The sequence below is a fragment of the Heloderma suspectum genome, chromosome 1 (genome assembly GCF_057233095.1).
Source record: "Heloderma suspectum isolate Gila_16-S chromosome 1, 16-S_ref, whole genome shotgun sequence".
Classification (NCBI taxonomy): Eukaryota; Metazoa; Chordata; class Lepidosauria; order Squamata; family Helodermatidae; genus Heloderma; species Heloderma suspectum.
In genome coordinates, this window is record NC_139458.1 from 276,626,207 (window position 1) to 276,643,850 (window position 17,644).

The window sequence follows — 17,644 nt, forward strand, 5'->3', positions numbered from 1 at the left end:
AAAAAGCCTTACCAAAGAAGGAACAGAATCTTTTAACAGCACTTTAATTACTCTATCCTTACAAATATACACCTGCATTAAAAACAAACATACAGATACACAAGCATCCACATGTAATTCTCCAATTTTCTTTTTCAAAAATATATAGAAACAATGATTTATCTAGTTTTTTTATTATTCACTTATAATGCAGTTCTCGTTAATAATAATAAAATAATAATAGCAACTGAATTCTATGCCCCCCCAACCCACGAAAGGCACGCAGGATGAAGTCCCCGCCGCCCCCAACCCACAAAAGGCACGCAAAATGGAGCACTTACCTGCTCCCGTCCGTGCTGCTTTGTGAATGGCGGCCATCCTGCGGCCGCCATTCGCTTCTTCTTCTCTTCATAGCTGTGATAGGCTACGTAAATACTTACGTAGCCTATCATGGCTGATGCAGGGACGCCATTTCCGTTCCTGCGGAGGCCGTGACAGGCTACGTAAGTATTTACATAGCCTATCAGGGCAGGGGGAAAAAACCCAGCATATGCAAATGGCGGCGGCTAGTGCCATTTGCATACGCTGGGTTTTTTTCCCCCTGCCGTGATAGGCTACATAAATATTTACGTAGCCTATCATGGCTAAATACAGGGACACAAATGGCGGCAGCTATGACAGCCGCCATTTGCGTACCTGCAGGGCTGCCCAGCGGCCAGATGTCTGGCTGCGGGCGGCCAGAGCTGGCCAGTGACTCTGCGGCTTGGCCGCGGAGCGGAGCCGGCCAGGCAGAATTCCGGGAGAGGAGGACCGGATCGCCTCCCCCCCATTGAGGATTCTGGGGGAGGGACGGAGCGCCTCCCCCCCCCACGGACACAGAACAGAACGGAAGGTAAGTGTTCCGTCCATCCCTAGTCAGCAATCGTCCTCTCCTTTCCTCTTTATATATTTAAGCCTTACTGGCATTCGGTGCCACTGGTTAATAGTATCAAGTTCATCTGTACAACATTTAGGGATGGCGGAGAATTCCGCCACGGATTTCAATGAGGCCTAATACAAAGCTATTACAGAGGGGGGGAAAGGAACGCAAATAGCACCCACTAAGCTACTTGCGTTCCCCTTTTTTTCGCTGTAATAGCCTATGTGAATATTTACGTAGGCTAGAACGGTGAAAAATAGGGAACGCAAATGGCGGCCGCCGTAGCCGCTGCCATTTGCATACACTGGGTTTTTTTGGGGGGGGAGGTAGCCATGATAGGCTACGTAAATACTTACGTAGCCTATCATGGCAGCCTGGCTGGACGCAAATGGCGGCCGCTACGGCAGCCGCCATTTGCGTCCGCAGCAGCCCGTCTGTGGACGGAAATCCGGCTGCGGACGGCCCTGGCCAGCTGCTCCGCAGAGCCACCGCAGAGCAAAGCCGGCTGGGCAGGTTTCGAAGGGGGAGGACCGGATTGCTTCCTCCCACCCCATCGAGGATTCCGGGGGGGGGGGATGGTGCGCCTCCCCCCCCCGCGAAAAATTCCGTGAAAAGGTAAGTGAGTTTCGTACATCCGTAACAACATTAAGACATAGGGTGGTCTTCTCCCAACATTCAAGCATGTTTGTTCTTTGGCAGCTGGTTGGCCACTGTGTGAACAGAATGCTGCACTGGACAGGCCTTTGGTCTGATCCAGCATGGCTCTTCTTATGTTCTTATGAGGTATTTCCCTCCCCAAACCCACATACACTCAGCTTTGTTTGCTGCTGCTGCAACCCATTATTTAAATATGCAGTAAATGAAAGCTAATTCTCACTTGTGGGCAAACCTATGCCTACTATCTTGCCTGCAGTAAGCAACACTCACTGGAATACTGGCATACACCCATAGCAGCTAAAATGCAGGGGAAATTCTGTGTAAAAAACATATGTGTCTTTCTCTAAAGAGTGGAACAAAATGGGTATTGCTCATGGTTTCAGTGCACAGTCCATGCAGAGAATAAGTTGGTTTGGTCACCATTCCAGTGCCATATCTGCTTTGCTCCAGACATATTTCCCTCCTCGCTTGAAAAACATCTTTTCATCGAATCCACTGAACTTTATAGCATCTTCTACACCCACATCCAGGATAGATCGGGAAGGCTCTTTCCGACCATTTACACAGCTTAGAAAACGCATCTGGAAAAACAACAGAGCATTAAGTGACTGTATAGCCCAAACTAGCCTCCCTCAGCTCCACAAACTAAATCATCTACATTAGGGATGTACAGATTTTGTTACATCCATTCTGTGTGTGTTTCACAGATTATCAGGCGTCTTTCATTCTGTCATCCACTCATTGATGGAACTGGATTTTTTGTACGAGAATTTTGTTTGCAAATTCACATTTGCACAAGCATGCATGAGCTAATGCACATTAGTTAATGTGTACTCACAGTAATGCACAGTTGAGCTAGTGTGCACTCACACTAATGTGAACTCACGCAAATGCACTCTTGCACATTTGCAACTGAACAAAATTGCACAAATCTCCCTCCAAATTAAAAAAAAAAAACTGGTCTGCAAATCCATGGGACTTGGCAAAAGCCATCGACTGTGGAATATGCAGGTAGGGGTACGAATGACTTACCCTGTTCCACTGGGGCCATCCACTGGCGGGGGGAAGCGATCCATCCCGCCCCCCAGAATCCTCCCCGGCCAGCTCCACTCCGCGGGGAGCCCACAGACTTCCGTCCGCAGCTGGGCTGTGGCCTCAAATGGCAGCCGCCATAGCGGCCACCATTTGCGTCCCTGGGGTAGCCATGATAGGCTACATATATATTTACGTAGCCTATCACGGCAAAAAGCAGGAATGCAGATGGCAGCCGCTACGCCATTTGCGTCCCTGCCTTTTGCCGTGATAGGCTACATATATATTTACGTAACCTATCACGGCTACCACAGGGACGCAAATGGCATCCCTGCGTTAGCCGTGATAGGCTATGTAAGTACTTACGTAGCCTATCACGGCTAAAGTGGAATGATAATGGCGGCTGCAGACTAGGGCAGCCATTCGCGGGGCAGTGGACAGCCGACAAAGGTAGGCTCCGTCCCAGAGGGATTCTGTGGAGTGGCAGGGGGGATTGCTCCGTTCCGCCACGGACTCCGGGGGGGCAGATTCCAAAGAATCTGGCCTCACTGGAGTCCGTGGTGGAATTCTCTAACATCCCTATCTGCAGGTCAGATTCAGACAAATCCAAACTCATTTGAATCAGCTGCAGATTTCTCTGATAACCTTATCTACAACTGAATCATTTTGAGGCTGGTGCTGATAGGATGCCCTGGTGTCTAACTCCAGCCCAGCAAACTCTTATGATTGCATACACATACATACATACACACACACACACACACACACACGTACGTAATGATGCTGAAGCTAATGGTTCTGGACAAAGTCATTTAAGTTAATGCATTGTAAAGTGTATTTTCTTAAACAGTAAAATCACCTTTGAACCATTCTTGTGCTATTTGTGCATGTATGTGGAATAGAACGCATAACAGAAATGAATATTCTGGCCAATATAGATTTACAGACATGGGAATATAAACAAAAATGCACTTTTAGTGACATGTGTGAAATGGTCCAAAAAGCCCTTTCAGACTGAATTTATGGTCCAACCCTTTGGACTGCAGGTCCCCTGGGCAAGGCTGTTACAAAAGTATAATAGCCAATTACACATTTGGCTATTTCTGTGGCTAGGAATCAAACCTTAGCCAGATTTGTTGACAACTCAAATCTTGACCATTACACAAACAGGAAAGTGATTCAGAGGCAGAGCTTCTACCCATCCCCTCAAGTATACGCATCATCTTTCCTCATAGCAAAGGAAGGCCTAGACTGACTGAATCAACTTATATTCCAGAATTGTACAATCAAGAACTGATGGCTGCACAGCAATCTATTCTTCGCCCTCCAAAAGGTTGCTTCAAGTACCCAACAGTTGTGATAAAGATGTATAACAGAGGACCCACAGGGACAAATATCCGTGCAGCATCCCTTTGTATTGACTGATTGTACTGCGAATAACAGGATGCTCCCCATCTTTCATACGTGACACACTTCAGTGGGTTACTGCACAGGTAGTACAATGCCGTTTTTTCCTTTAATTTGCTCATCTTCAAGTATAAACTGAACTAACTGAATTTTAAGTACTTGAATTGTCTCTCTGTGTTAAAGGAAGGGGCTGTAGCTCAATGGTAGCGCAATGCCTTGCATGCAAAAGGTCCTGGGTTTAATCCCCAGCATCTCCACGTAGGGCTAGGAAAGATTCCTGCCTGAAACCCTGGGGAGCCTCTGCCAGTTAGTGTCAACAGTACTGGGCTTGATGGACCAAAGGTCTGACTCAGTATAAGGCAACTTCCTATGTTCCTACTCTTGTAGAGACTTGGACTATGTTTGGACTGCAATCCTATATCTGGGAGTAAGCTCTGTTGAAGTCAGTGGGACTTATTTCTGCGTAGGCAGGTATACAATTGCACTGTAAGGAAGTTTTGATTCAGGAAGAATTGGATCTGAATCCTAACAATATTTAATACTGAATTAGAAATAAACCCCACTGATTTCAGTGCGACTCACTTCTAAGAAAGTACGGGTAGGGTTGCTATCTGCTCAGGGCAAAGGCTGAAATAAAGCTCCTGCTTCATAGATTTGGGAATATTTTCAAAGTGTGGTTGTGAGATAAATACAATAACGAAAGAAAAAGACTTACATATTCATCCAGAATTAGGTATGAATTTCTCATCTATTAAAAGGGGGAAGAGAGAAATTAATTTATAACATGTAGTCCAAAACATCTGTATGGCACCAGGTTGCTTACTCCTGCTTCAAGTGAAAGAAACAGGCTTTTCTAAAAGAAAAACTGAGATTTTTCAGGATGCTGAAGTCTATACCCAAACCCAGTTTCTGCTCTTGCAAAATGCAATTGTAAGATGTACGTGGCCCTATTCAGAGCATTCATCAACAACAGTTATGTTACTGCAACTCTGTATGTCTAACATTTAGAAGAATTATCCAGTGCTTAGCAAATTGTCAAAGTTAGTCTCTGATGCAACAGACTGTTGCAGGTGCTGCTGCAATGCCATCTTAATATCATAGATTTACATTTTGCGTTGATGAACCAGTCCAACCATGCACATCCCAGGCACTTATAAACACACATTGCAAGCATTCTAACAAATATATTGTCAAGCTTTCCTGCAGCCAGGGAAACCAAGAAACTAGGTACTTGCATTTTTTTTGTTAGCAAGCACCTTCCAGAATACGAAACAAATCAATTCACATTGGGATTTCTAGTTCTCAAATTAAACGTCTTGCTTTCTGAATTTATGAATAGTCAGAGTTGTAAACTTTACTTTTTTATTAGATTCAGGCACTAAGCAGGAGACATCTTTATGACGATGTAGGAATCGTTCAAAATCTTCATCACTGATGACAAATCTTTCTGCTTCTCTCAGAGCATCTTCCCCTGTATTTTCTCCTTCAATAAGCAGGCACTGAAATACCTAGGAAACATAAAGTGTATGCTTAAGAGAGGATGTTTGCTGGTCAAAACTACCATGACAAACAATGATGTGATGGAGAGGGTCTGACATGCAGAAATACAATATATCAGGGGTAACCACATTCTAGTTACTGGAGGTTCACTAGTGTAAAGCTATCAGCTACGAGAGTATGTGCCCACAGGGTTTCCCCCATAGCAGTCAAGAGCTCCATTATTCCACTGTATCAACAATGGAATCACTGCGTTGTTTGAAGGATGCTAATTGTACCTCACGTACTTTCTAAATGTAGGACCTCTGACAAACCTCCATCACTTGTGAGCTACCAAATCAAATGCCGCTTCATCACCATCCATATATTGTTGTGGCTTGCTGTATGTTTGAAACTAGCGCTGTGCCAAACTGCCCCCTACTTTCACAAAATTCTTCCCTCCCTGCAAAAGGCACTGTTTTTTCTGCCTCTTTCTTTGGGAGGGGGATCATTTCAATGGAATTTCTAATGGGGAATAGGGAGGCAAGGGTTCTCTTTACCTTGTAGGTGTAGGAGGTGGTCAAGGGGTCTTTTCCCTGTTTTTTTTACTCTCAAAATGCCCCATGTGCTGTCAGAGGTTCACAAGCTCCTCACACAGAGCCTTTCATCCTGGCAACAGTTCCTGGAATGCCCAAGAGACCACGTAACATCGCATGGTCTCCTGAGCATTCAGGAAGTAATGCTAAGCCTCTGTTCTAAGAGCCCCACCCTGCTGCAAGCTTTTAGAGCCTCTCTTTTTTCCCCCCTTAGCTTTCCCTTCTAAAGCAAGAATGGGACTTTTAGCATGGAAAGCTAAAGAAAAAGTGAAAAAGAGCTTTCCTAAGGGCACAATCCTATGCAGGTTTAGACAGGCCTACAACTCTCAGCATGCCCCAGGTAAGCATGGCTGGCTGAGGCATGCTGGGAACCATAGGCCTTTTTTTCTATCTAAACTTGCACAAGTAAAGGTGTCCCCAACCAGTCGTGTCCAAATCTAGGGTGTGGTGCTCATCTCCATTTCTAAGCTGAAGAGCCAGCGCTGTCCAAAGACGCTTCCGTGGTCATGTGGCCGGCATGACTGAACACCGAGGTGCACGGAACGCTGTTACCTTTCCCGCCGAAGCGGTACCTATTTATCTACTTGCAATTTCTTGCTTTTGTACTGCTAGGTTGGCAGTTCTTGTTCATGATAACTTGCACAAGACTGCACCTCAAAGCTCTAAAAGCCCCATTCTTGCTTCCAGCGGGGCAGGACTCTTAGAACAGAGGCTTTCAGCCCAGCAGCAGGTCCTGAATGTTCAGGAGACTACGCGACATCATGTGGAAGTTTGAGAGTAAAAAAACAGAAAAAAGACCCCTTGGACACTTCCTGCACTTACAAAGTAAAGGGAACCCTGCCTCCTCATTAGAAATGTCATCAAAATTCTCCCTCTCCCTAGCCATTTTCACCTAATTAATCAAACGCTACAGCCCTAATTATTTCGGAGACTTTGGGAGCCAATTTGGGTGACCTTGTGCTCTTTCAGCAGCTCCGGAGCATTGCTCTGAAGCGACCATCATGGAACCCAAGAAGACATGGAAGTGCAGACACTCAACATACTTAAAAATGCAAGGACCCCACAGTTTTGACAATAAGGATCAGAAAAGAAACAGATCCATTTATAAGCCTTGTGTTTGGGATGAATGTTGTGTATGCTTCATTGCATGGGAGAAAAAGCTTCTTCCCCCCCCCCCCCAGAAGTTACAAAACCATATGTTCACTGACCTACTGCCACCAAATGAGAGCTGAGAGGATACTGTTAAGCCATGAAAGGTAAAGAAAACTTTAAGGGTCCCCTGCCAATATGCCATGAGTAAGAGGTCAAGTTCCTTTAAACACAAAGTGGAGTTGGAGATTTTGTACTCCAGGACACTGTAGATTTCTGGGATATGTCAACCAAACTGTGATATGCTGAAATATCAAGTTCTAGGATACATATATTATGGACACGCAAGAGGACTGTATTGTTAGGTTTAATACGTTCCCATTTCCCTCCTCCCACAACCTTCTCCAAAAGTAAAGATTAGTTCTTTGCATCTATCTATTCAGCATCATGAGGAAGTGCATGCAAGGAAAACTGGCTTTCAGAACGCCCTGCCACTGTTTATCTAGAGGGCTGTATTCCACTGGGCAGGGCAGAAAGCAAAATCGGCACAAGCCAAAATCGGCACAAGCAACGCTAACAAAAATACCAGCCTGTTCTAGCTTAAAGCTCTTACTGACTGCAGCTAAGCTTTAGGAAGCATTTCAACCTCTTAGAAAAATACACACAAAAAAACCCAAGAAACCACCAAACAGGCCTGAGATTCTACAGCCCTGATCTAGGTCCTCCAGTGGAGGATCATTTCTGCCCCAAATATTGAGAGTGGTTTGCATAAGCCATGATAACGAGTTTCTAAGAGCATTGGCTCTTAAACACTTTACTCACTGGACCCTTTTTCTTACATAGGGATGGCACGGGTGCCCAATTCAGTCCAGGAATTCAGCGGAACTGCCCGCACCCCTGAGCCCACGATTGCCCCCTGCCCACACTCGGTGAATGGTTGCAATCACCCTGGTGGCTTCATCTAGCTTTGCGGTCGCCATTTTTTGAGAAATAAAATGGCGATCACAAAAATGCACACATTTCTGCATGCACGTAAATGCACGTTTTTGCGAATGCGCGTTTTGTGAATGCACAAATTTGCATATTTGCGAAAGTGCACATTTTCACATGCAAATATGTACATTCATAAAAATGCACATTTTCATGCATACAAAAATATGCACATTTTTGCAATCACCATTTCATTTCTAAAAAAAAAAGGTGATTGTAGAGCTCAATGAGGCCACTGGGGTGAGTGCAGGCTGCTCAGCGAGCATGGGAGGGGCTCGAGGGTGGTCCGGGGACTGGCGAACAGGAGTGGGGGCAGGGGCTGGGTGGGTGTCCAGAGGACCCATACAGGGGTGCGTTCACACATCCCTATTCTTAATTCAGGACCGGCTATCTTTTCCAGAAGTGACCATCCAGAAGTGACCATCACTCCTTCTCCCAGAACCTTGCACTGCATTGGCCCAAGATTCACAGCTGACAACAATCCCACTGTTGAAACTCCCCTGGCCAGCCCATTGGGAAACACTTCCAACAATTCCAAGTTCTTTGTCTTATGCTGTGCCTACTCCGGGAGAGCAGGAAGCCAGAGGAATTGATAGGAAGCACTCCATAAAGGAGGAACCTCAGGGTAGAACCAGAGACTTTTAGAGTTGCAGAGCAGCCAGGGCTCTGAACCTCTTGGCCTTCCCTTCACTTTTCTCCTCGTAAAAATGTTCTATAACATAATACATGCCATGATGCCACCAGGCTGTGCAGACAACAATGTGAGACAGAGGGTAGAGAGATACATGATGTTATGATGTCACATTGGGCATTGCATGTTGCAAGGAAGAAAGAGCTGAAAGAGTCATGGAGATGCAGCAGCAGCCTTGTGTCTCTTACAACATCTGACCCAGACACCCTTCACAAAGCAAGAACAGGATGAACAGGATGACCGAGCACCAATATCATTCTAAACTTCGTGTAGATGTTTTTAGAGTGACTGCATCAATGATGTCCTAGTACAGTTACTGAAGCCTGTGGTTTGGCCACACATTGGCACAGAACTGAAGCACAACCACTTTGCAGAATAGTTCAGACAAGCCTTCCCCAACCTGGTGCCCTCCAGATGTTTTGGAATTCAACTCCTATCAGCCCCAGCCAGCAAGGCCAATGGTCAGGAATATTTGCAGTTGTTGTCCAAAACATGCGGAGGGCACCAGAGAGTCACTAACATCCATGTTTTAGAACACCATATAGAAAAATGTTTATGGGGAATACCTCACTAAACATCTGATAAGAGTTTGCCAAGAAGAAGTGGTTCTTACCTTCCAGCGGACAGGATTTAGAGCTTCAATTTGCTCATTCATGTCCTCTTCCACATTAAATCTGTTAATCACCGAGTTTATTTTGAAAGCCACACCATAATTGTTGCACCACTGCTTCAATTTTTGGAGGTTATCGACATGGTTTTTTTTCCCTTGCCCACGGCCGATTAAAACATTGACTTCCTCACAGAAGCTATCACAAGACACAGCCAGAATGTCTAGGTATTCCCCTGAAACAGAAAAATATTCACTGGTGGTCAACACCATCAGTCAAGTCATCCAGTTCTATCCAGTCCTAAGTCCAGGTTCACATTTACAGACCATTAATTGTAAGCTTGATTAGAGAATAACAGGCCTAGCAAGTGTTTTACATTCTTATTATTTTTATTAACTGTTTATCAATAAACTCATTTTAAATCTTCAAAATGACACTGAATAAATTCAATGGGTTGTATCTAATGTTAGTCCTACTTAGAGCAGACCTATTGAAAATGAATGGGACTTAAGTTGAACTAATAGTGGATACTACCCATTGTACTAACATTCAGCAAATCTAACATATTCCTTATGACTCCTGCCAGCTGCTGCATGAGCAAAGCTGTGTGAGCTTTATGGAAATACTAATAAACTTAGATGCTGTAAAAACAAACCAAAAACAGACCATATCCCCCCCAAAAAAGTTTATAAAGCCAAAAAAACAAACAAACTTAAAACTCAAGGATAAGGCAAATGCAGTCATAAACTAGTCCTAAGGTATTTAAATAATTGAAAAGAAACAATTGAATAAATCCTGGCTAGTAAATGGTTCATAGAAAACAATTAATAAGAAGAAAACTGTGAAACAGGGGACATGTGGTTTAAAACAAACAAACAAAGAACTATAACAACACAGAGATTAAATAAGAGAATATAAAGACATCAGAGTTGGAACATAAGACAAAGAAGCTAGTATCAAAAATACACTTGAAGGGAAGTAATACAATCTTAAAATGTGTGCAGGGGAAAAATCTAATCATTGAAGTGATATCAGACTACCAGATTTTTGTACAAGGGGGAGGTGGCAGAATAAAAAATAGTTTAAAAAAGGCTTAATGTGGCAACGGCAATGCCATTTTAGCTAGTTATTATAATAATCCAACCAAGAATATTTGAGATTATGAAAACCAAATGAAAGAAGGAGAAAAAATGAGGAACGTAGATAAGTAAGCAGACCTTTCACAAAATAACAACAGGAAGAAAAAGTAAAGATGAAAGTGAAAAGGCAGGTGAAAGCTATGTTCTCTATGGCTAGACCAAGTGGCCAATATCTAACTTAAATCAATTCTAAAATATTCAGTAAAGGACCAAACCATATCATAATTCTCAAGTGTATCTCTTTTTTCTGTATACCGTTTCTTTCTTTTACCAACAAGACAGCTAGTTATGAATGACAGTTTCATTCTTCACTAATATAGGAATATTCTTGCAGTCACATCTAACGGAACAATCCCATGCATGTTTGGACAAAAGAAAGTCCTAAAATTCCAAGCAGTTGTAAGACTCTTGTGTGTATATGCATGCATAGGATTGCACCCTAAATATATTATACTTACAAATAATGGCCCTCATCCCAGGCTACACACGTGCAACTAGTCGCACAAAACACCTAGTGAATGTGCATTCCCACCTGTATGGAAAGTTGCAGAGAGCCAATTCAGTGGGTGCCCAGAGAAATATTACAGATGGATGAGGATGTGTGTTTGTATCTGCATCAGTTCCATACACAAAAGGCTGCTTCCATGAGCAGATCTCCCTTGCTGAACTGGGGCAACTGTGGGAAGTTTCCTTCCTTACCTTTTGTGGAAAGTTAAGGAAGTTGATGTACCTGCTTATTCAGGCTTGTTTTAACTCTAGATCACCATAGCGCAAGGATGTGTGGCACTGGGTCATAAGTCTTACATTACTTTTGAACTTGACTGCCTAGTTTGGAACATAAGTACTTGCTCCTCTAAAAACTAGGAATTGGAATTCTTTTAATTAGTGTTTACAATGCATGTATTACCCCATGTAATAAAAAAGAGTTCTCACGATTGTCTCAGTGTCATTTTCTTCCTTCATCCAACTAGTAATATTTTGCTTCTACAACTAACTTTTTCAATTACTTTTATTTTAACCTTGAAGAGAAATGTGTAATTGCACATTACACGTTCTTGCATGTTACAGATTTGTATGCCTGCACAAGGAGCAAATAAGCCCACACATGGAAAACTCATGTGAAGAAGAGAAATCATGGAATTTAATCTTCCATTTGACCCTAAAACTCTCTCATTTGGCAGATTCAGTGTTCAAGCAGGATGAAGAACAAATGACACATTTTAAATAACAGCAAGTGGTTATTGATAAACAAAGAGGGCAGAGATTCAGACATCTTAGAAATGTCTCAAATACGTTACTGATAAGAGTGACATATCTAGCTCCCATCCGAGGATGAAAATAGATGAAAAACAAGTGGGACTTGTACCAAATGTTGTAGCATATCTCACTCGCCCAAGTGGAGTGCTCATGTTCAAGGCTCCAGACAGCCAGGAACAGCAGCCTTATTGTGCAGCTTAGGGCTCTCAGGGGTGGAGGGTGAGTTTCAGGAGTGAGCAAGGGATTAAAGGACACCATTTTCTCCCTTATCCCAAGACTTCTGCTCTGCTGCCAGGCCTAACCCTAACCATTTCATTGCTAGAAGTGAGAACTGCAACAAAAATGTAATGTGGAGTACTTCTGTCCAGGGTTCCAGCTAACCAGCCATGCCCTCTTCCAGTATACCCTATTCCATTCCCACCTCCCCAGGTTTTCTTCCCCCCTCCCCAACAGTCTGCCAGCACAATAAATAAATTATATAATTATCAGAATAAAGCATGTGACTATTCTTTCTCTTACCATAACGTTTGAACCATCTTTCTTTAATCATACTGCCATTGCTCACGATGCTAACGCTTGGCAGTTTCAGCTCCTGTTTGCAAAACTGGACCAGCTTTCCGACAAATTCACCTCTCTCTTGCAGAAATGGCTCCCCTCCTGAAAAGTTTATTTTCTCCATACCTGAGATGTGACACAAAGAGAAAATCAGTAGATACAGCAAGATGGATGGCTAGACAGATAGGACGCATGTAACAATCTCGCACTATATTCTGTTCTCTTTCATGTATGAATATACGAAACTGCCTTATACCAAATCACACCATTGGTAGCAGCTCTCCAACAGGAGTCTTTTCCAGCCCTACCTCCAGATGGTGGGAACTGAACCTCAGAGCTTTTTTCATGCAAGGTTTGTGCTGCTCCATCACTGAGTTACAGTGCTTCCCTTTCTTACATACATATCCTACTGTCTTCATGGGATCGGTCTATTCTCCCTAAATCAGGTGGTATGATTTTCCCATGCCAGCCTCTGGATTCTACAGAAAATGAGGAGTGAGAAAACAGTGAGGCTTCAGCAGACAATCTTGGAGGTGGTGTGCGTGAGCGAATGTGCACACATGTAGGGGCAATGGGTGTATTCTGGGTATTTCAAATGGTCTCTGCACTCTGGTTTAAGTCCTTAGCTCAGCCTTCCTCACCCAGCACCCACTGCTGTTGGGTTTTACTTTGGTTTTACAGGTGACTGACCGACCGTTAAAGTCTTAGGTTATGTTTTATCATGTTGTATTTTATGGTTTCGATTGCTGTGAAGTGCCCAGCAGGCCTCAGCTGTTGGGCAGTATATAACTGTAACAAACAAATAAATAAGATGGGTTGGACTACAACTCCCATCAACCCGACCCAGCACTTTTTACTTTTGCCATTTTTCTTGCGGCTGCTGGGATTGTTACATACCGTATTTTATAGTTCTAGGGCACAATCTTATTTCTGTCTCCGTTTTCTGTCTAAACATGCACATAGGATTGCAGCTTTAATTATTCTTAACGGTCCCAGAATCAACCCATCTAGGTCAGTATAAAAATCCCATACATTAACAAACCAATTCCTGGAGAGTAAGGGTTGCCCCCGCCCTGCCCCGTCGGGGGTTCATCCTGCCCTTGAGCGCCAGGCAACCCCGCACCAGGCCCTCATAAGACACCGCCATGCCAGGAGACGCTCCCCAGCGGCTGAATGCCGCTCCCAGCCACTGCAGACCAAGCCACACGCCTGCCAGTCCAGCACCGGCCCTGGGCCCGGAGTGGGCGACGGGCCCCCGACTCGCACTCACCCTCCTGCTTGAGCAAGCGCAGCCCCCTCTCGGCTTCCTCCAGGGGCAACACGAAGGAGTTCTTGGCGGTGTGGAAGCAGAACCCGCCCTTGTAGTTGCACTGGCGGGTGAAGTGGTAGTTGACGCTGAGCGGCACCGGCGGCGGCGGCGGCGGCGGCGGCGGCGCCCCACAGAGCCAGAGGCAGGTGGGCGCCAGGGCGCGCCAGAGGGCGCTCAGGGCGCGGAGCAAGAGGCGGATCAGCGGCGGGCAGGGTGGCGAGCGCATGGCTGCGGCGCTCTCGCTCTCCGCGTCTGTGCGGCGCTCGGGAGCCGCGCGGCTTTTTAAGCGAGCAGATAACGGGGCGCGTGTGACCAGGCGAGCCCAGTTTCGCTTTCGGGGCCACGCAGCAGAACTTGGCTGGCCTCAGCTGGGTTCCCCCGGCGGTCAAAGTTCGCCGGCTTTGTCAGTCGGCGCTGTCCCATATACCCGGGGGGGGGGGGGGGAGATGCACAGACAATACGCTGAAAGATGCGACAGGAATGCGGGTTGGTGATGGTTCTGCCCAGATGACTCTGGACGAGCTTTGAGAGGGAACGGCCGAGTTGCTGTATTTTTCACTTCACTCCCCAAGAGGGGCGGGGGCGGATTCCTTTGTTTTAAGAGCTGTTTGACAGGCATAAATCCAACTGGTGCAGGTCTTTCCCAGGATAGTGATGCAGTAATGGGAAACCTCCATTGGTCTGTGTTAAAGGGGGAAAGAAATGGTAACATCTCGGGGTCGTCCCCCTTCCTAAAGCTTCTCCAGCTTCACTTATTTAGGCATGGCAGTGAACGTCCTTTATTGTCCTCCTCTTTTACCTCAAATAGGCAGCCCTCGGCATTCTCTTTCCGTGGGAGCTTCCAGATGAGGCTGTTACGGCGCCATGGCCTTGACTCATGCCGGGAATTTGAGGGTCCAGACCAGCCTGCAAGGTCTTCCATTTGTAACCCTCCTGTGTTTTCCCAGAATTTCTTCCAGAATTGTTTTTCCTTCCACCCTGGTGCTTCCAGAGGGAGAGCTCCTAGCTCTAGCAAGTAGAAGGCATTGTGTAGCTATTCCATCTTTTTTTTCCCGAGTGGATTTTCCACAGCAAGAAAGAAGTTGGAAGAAGATGTGGGAAGTACAGGAGAGTTGTGAGTGGAAGACAATGCCGTCTGTCCCCTCTCCCCACTGTAAAGTTCTGTGAATGAAACAGGGCGATGGCATGATAAAACCCTGGTCTGGAAGCACCCACAATGTTTCAAATGCTCAGTTCACAAAGCAATCGCACCTTTAAAGCCTTGTCTGGAAGCACCCCCTTCCCCAAATCAGTTAAGGAATAGCTATGCTACTTAGTGGGTGCTTCCAGACGGAGGGCTTGTCGCCTTCCCACTTCTGCTTGTGGTATGTGTGCAAGCTATAAACACAAATGATAAAAAGCACATAACCTTTTGTGCTCCCCCAACTTTTCCCACAATTACATCGCTGTGCATTGGTGTGTGGCACTTGATCATGTAATAAACCCAGCAGATACTGTGCTGCATTCATTAACATTAAGATGTGCCTCCAGAGGAGCAACTGCACTAAAAAAACAAACAAACACCATCACAAACAATAGGGGCTCCAGTGTAGATCCTACCACAATTGTCTTTTGTTTGGTAGCACTAGGAGCCCTCTGCCAGGAAGCACCCTGTGTTAAGACGCTGTTCCATTTAGCCTTGCACAGAGGCTTCCTTCCCAGACAGAGCGGGGGCTGCTTATTGATGGGGCAAACCCATGATATCAGCCTGGTCATATGGCTAGAATATTTACATGTATTACCTTGCAGCCTCTTGGAAAGCAGCATCCATCCTGCTGCTGCTGCTGCTGTGTGTGTGTGTTGTCAATCTGGCCCAAGAAACCACCAAATCCAGGTATTCAAGCAGCTATAATGAACTGAAATGGATGTCCGGAATGGAGAAGTGCAGCCTCAGCTTGGAATTTTTGCTGAAGCAAAGTTTAAGTCAGCGATAAGGATAAAGAAAACCCCAGGCCTAATAAGATACCAAAGGAGCAGCAAGAGTCATCACAGCTGATGGAGAAGTCATAACATATGCTGGTTGTTCTGAAGAGAAATGTGTCAAAGTGACATATGTGAGGATGATAACGGGTAGCAGGGGTTCCAAATAGGTTATGGGCACCCATGCAAGGTGGAATCATCCATATGTCCATGTATGGATTCCAACACCAAATTGATGTAGATGATGACATTGAAGCAAAATGATGCAAATAGGTAGCTATGACCTTTCTCCACAATTATAGACAGTCTAAAATTGGTTCTCAAACTTTGGATTCTTTTAAATTAAATGAGCTGGAGGGATGTTTTAGCAGAAAGATGCAGGTTTGGGATTCTTATTCAAATGTGCTTTCAGCAGCGGTTTTGTCAATGCCGTTCTTACGCCACTTCTTTATTTACTCATCAGTATCATTCTGTGATATTATTTCCTCATTGCTGTGGTGAGTTGCATGGTTCTTATAAACCAACAACCTTATTTTCATGGGTTTTCCTTTTTGTTTCATTCCACGTGGTTATTTGGAGTAACACGATCATTTTTTCTTCTATGCCTGTATTGAGCCTTACATGTCAATAAACCACTTAACTTGTTCCAATTATAATCTTGTATCTGTGGGTTTTGTCCCTGGTTATGCTTTGCCTGCTGGGATGTCCGTTAAGACCAAAGTATTCTCTCTCAATCCCAGTGTTAAATTGGTAAAGCAGAGCTAGGAAGATTGTTGATGTTATCAGCATCAGTTATGGATGCTGTGAATGGTAATACTGATGATCTTGTCTTATCTTACCTTTCTTGGTGCCCCACCAAGGTACCCTACCCCTCTCATTTAAAAAAATAAATAAATAATTTTTCTTACCTGCAACTGAGATCATGTCAAAACAAGTAAGAGCCTGCAGCTGCCACCATCTTCATTTCCCATGAATGCCTCTGGACCATACATGGGCCTCAGATGGTGAAATGAAGATGGTGAGGGGCTGCAGGCGGATGCTTTCCTCTGTAGTGTGCTCAGCTACCAAGTAAAAAGAAGAAGGAACAGCAGCTCCTGTCACTTTTGTTGGGTAAGCTGAGAGAGTTAAAGAGAGCAGCTACACAAGCAGAGAGGTGGGCTAGGAAGGGCAGCAGTAAGCCTGCTGGGGGTTCAGGGAAGCCAGCCAGGAGGGAAAGCAGCAGGAAGCCAGCAGAGGCTGAGGGAGCCAGCTAGAAGCAACCTGGCAGTGAGGGTTGTGTGCATATCTGTCTGAAGTGATGGGGGCTGCATGTGTGTGAGAGAGGACAGGAAAGGGGTTTGGGGGGATTTTGAAAGGGTCCTGAAAAAGTGTGTGTGTGCTGGAATGAGGAAGAGAAGGGATGTTTGCATAGGAATGCATGATGGATACATTGGGTTTGTGTGTGTGTGTGTGTGTATGGAGGATGGATGGATGGATGGTGTGTGTGTGTGTGTGAGAGAGAGAGAGAGAGAGAGAAGAGGGGGGAATGAATTGGCTGGCAGGGGCTGGGTGGAGAGAGAAAGGAGTTTGCCTTCTGTGAAATAGGTTTCTGTTGGTGTTGAAAACTGGGTTCAAAGGAGTTGTTTAGTGTGTTGGAGCTCCCACCACTGTCTGTCTACTACTTAAGCTCTGGGGCAGGTTACTTGTCTTTTGTGATTAGCTGTGCCCCTCATGGTAGCCGTTTTGCGGTGGTGCTCAGGACAGTTTCTCATTGCCCAATTTTGTTTATTATTTTTTACATACCCCTGTTGTATATTTTTATGAAAACATCACAGACGGTGTACTTTTTGCATTTTGTGGCCTTTGGGCCCCAGTGTTTATATTGTGCCCATGTATAAGGAATGACTTTCTACGAAAGTTTATGCCACAATAACTGCAATCCTATACCTTGTACTCCGAAGTAAGCTCCGGTGAGTTCAATGGGGCTTACTCAAGTAAATGT

General features: G+C 45.0%; 1 protein-coding gene across 1 annotated transcript; it reads right to left on the reverse strand.

The window, feature by feature from the left end:
* Positions 1-28: 28 nt before the first annotated feature.
* RSAD2 (radical S-adenosyl methionine domain containing 2) lies at positions 29-14,130 on the reverse strand. Its single transcript, XM_084826691.1, has 6 exons — positions 13,666-14,130; positions 12,360-12,521; positions 9,450-9,679; positions 5,353-5,502; positions 4,710-4,742; positions 29-2,136 (listed from the first exon to the last, which is right to left on the reverse strand). The coding sequence occupies exons 1-6, from the start codon at positions 13,928-13,930 to the stop codon at positions 1,972-1,974; spliced, it is 1,005 nt and encodes a 334-aa protein (XP_084682817.1). The 5' UTR covers positions 13,931-14,130; the 3' UTR covers positions 29-1,971.
* Positions 14,131-17,644: the final 3,514 nt, after the last annotated feature.

Excerpts from the sequence above, each read along its gene's own strand:
- RSAD2 (XM_084826691.1), bottom strand. The coding sequence starts at position 13,930 with ATGCGCTCGCCACCCTGCCCGCCGCTGATCCGCCTCTTGCTCCGCGCC. Across the intron at positions 9,680-12,359 it reads AAGATGGTTCAAACGTTATG|GGGAATACCTAGACATTCTG; the intron begins GTAAGAGAAAGA and ends TTTCTGTTTCAG. Across the intron at positions 2,137-4,709 it reads ACCTAATTCTGGATGAATAT|ATGCGTTTTCTAAGCTGTGT; the intron begins GTAAGTCTTTTT and ends TTGTTTTTCCAG.